Below are 615 nucleotides of genomic sequence, written 5' to 3' on the forward strand. Positions count from 1 at the left end.
TTCAGCGTTCTATATGATTGAACGGTTTTTACAGTTAAAAGATTACATTAATAATATGCTATTAAAATGCCCAAAAGCGCCTAATATGATAGTCCGAGACGAAGTAGAAACGTTGCAAGAAATAGTCCATATTTTAAAACCAATAGAGTACGTTACAAATACTATTAGTGGTGATACATACGCGACTAGCAGTCTCGTGATACCATTAGTCCATTATATGATGCTTACTATTAAAAAGTGTGAACCAATTACTGATACGGGAGTTCAGTTTAAAGAAAACATTCTTACACAATTAAATAAAAGATTTCAACACGTCGAATCTGTTTCCCATTTAGCAATTGCGACATTGATGGACCCCCGATTTAAGAAAATTCATTTTGAAATTCCGTTAGCATTAAGTACAGCTATACAGCATATTCAGAACATGATTGAAATCGATTTAGGTAATCAGAATAACGAAAATACTGAAACTGAGGCAAGCATGGTAAGCGTAGTTGAAGGAGATAATTCATTAAATCATTTTTGGAAGATTCATAAAGAAATAGTAGCTTTAAAACGACAAGTTCATGAGGATATACAAAATAATAACATTGAACTAAAACAATATTTATCGCA

The 615-nt window shown here is 31.9% G+C and overlaps 1 protein-coding gene across 1 annotated transcript; it reads left to right on the forward strand.

Moving 5' to 3' along the window:
* Positions 1-13: 13 nt before the first annotated feature.
* On the forward strand, positions 14-562 carry LOC108731810 (zinc finger BED domain-containing protein 1-like; the record flags this gene model as incomplete). Its single annotated transcript, XM_018462355.1, has 1 exon — positions 14-562. A coding segment is annotated over exon 1 (549 nt), but the record flags the coding sequence as incomplete, so codon positions are not given.
* Between the last annotated feature and the right edge of the window lie 53 nt (positions 563-615).

Source organism: Mycetomoellerius zeteki, unplaced genomic scaffold (genome assembly GCF_001594055.1).
Source record: "Mycetomoellerius zeteki isolate Tzet28-1 unplaced genomic scaffold, Tzet1.0 C4296334, whole genome shotgun sequence".
Classification (NCBI taxonomy): domain Eukaryota; kingdom Metazoa; phylum Arthropoda; class Insecta; order Hymenoptera; family Formicidae; genus Mycetomoellerius; species Mycetomoellerius zeteki.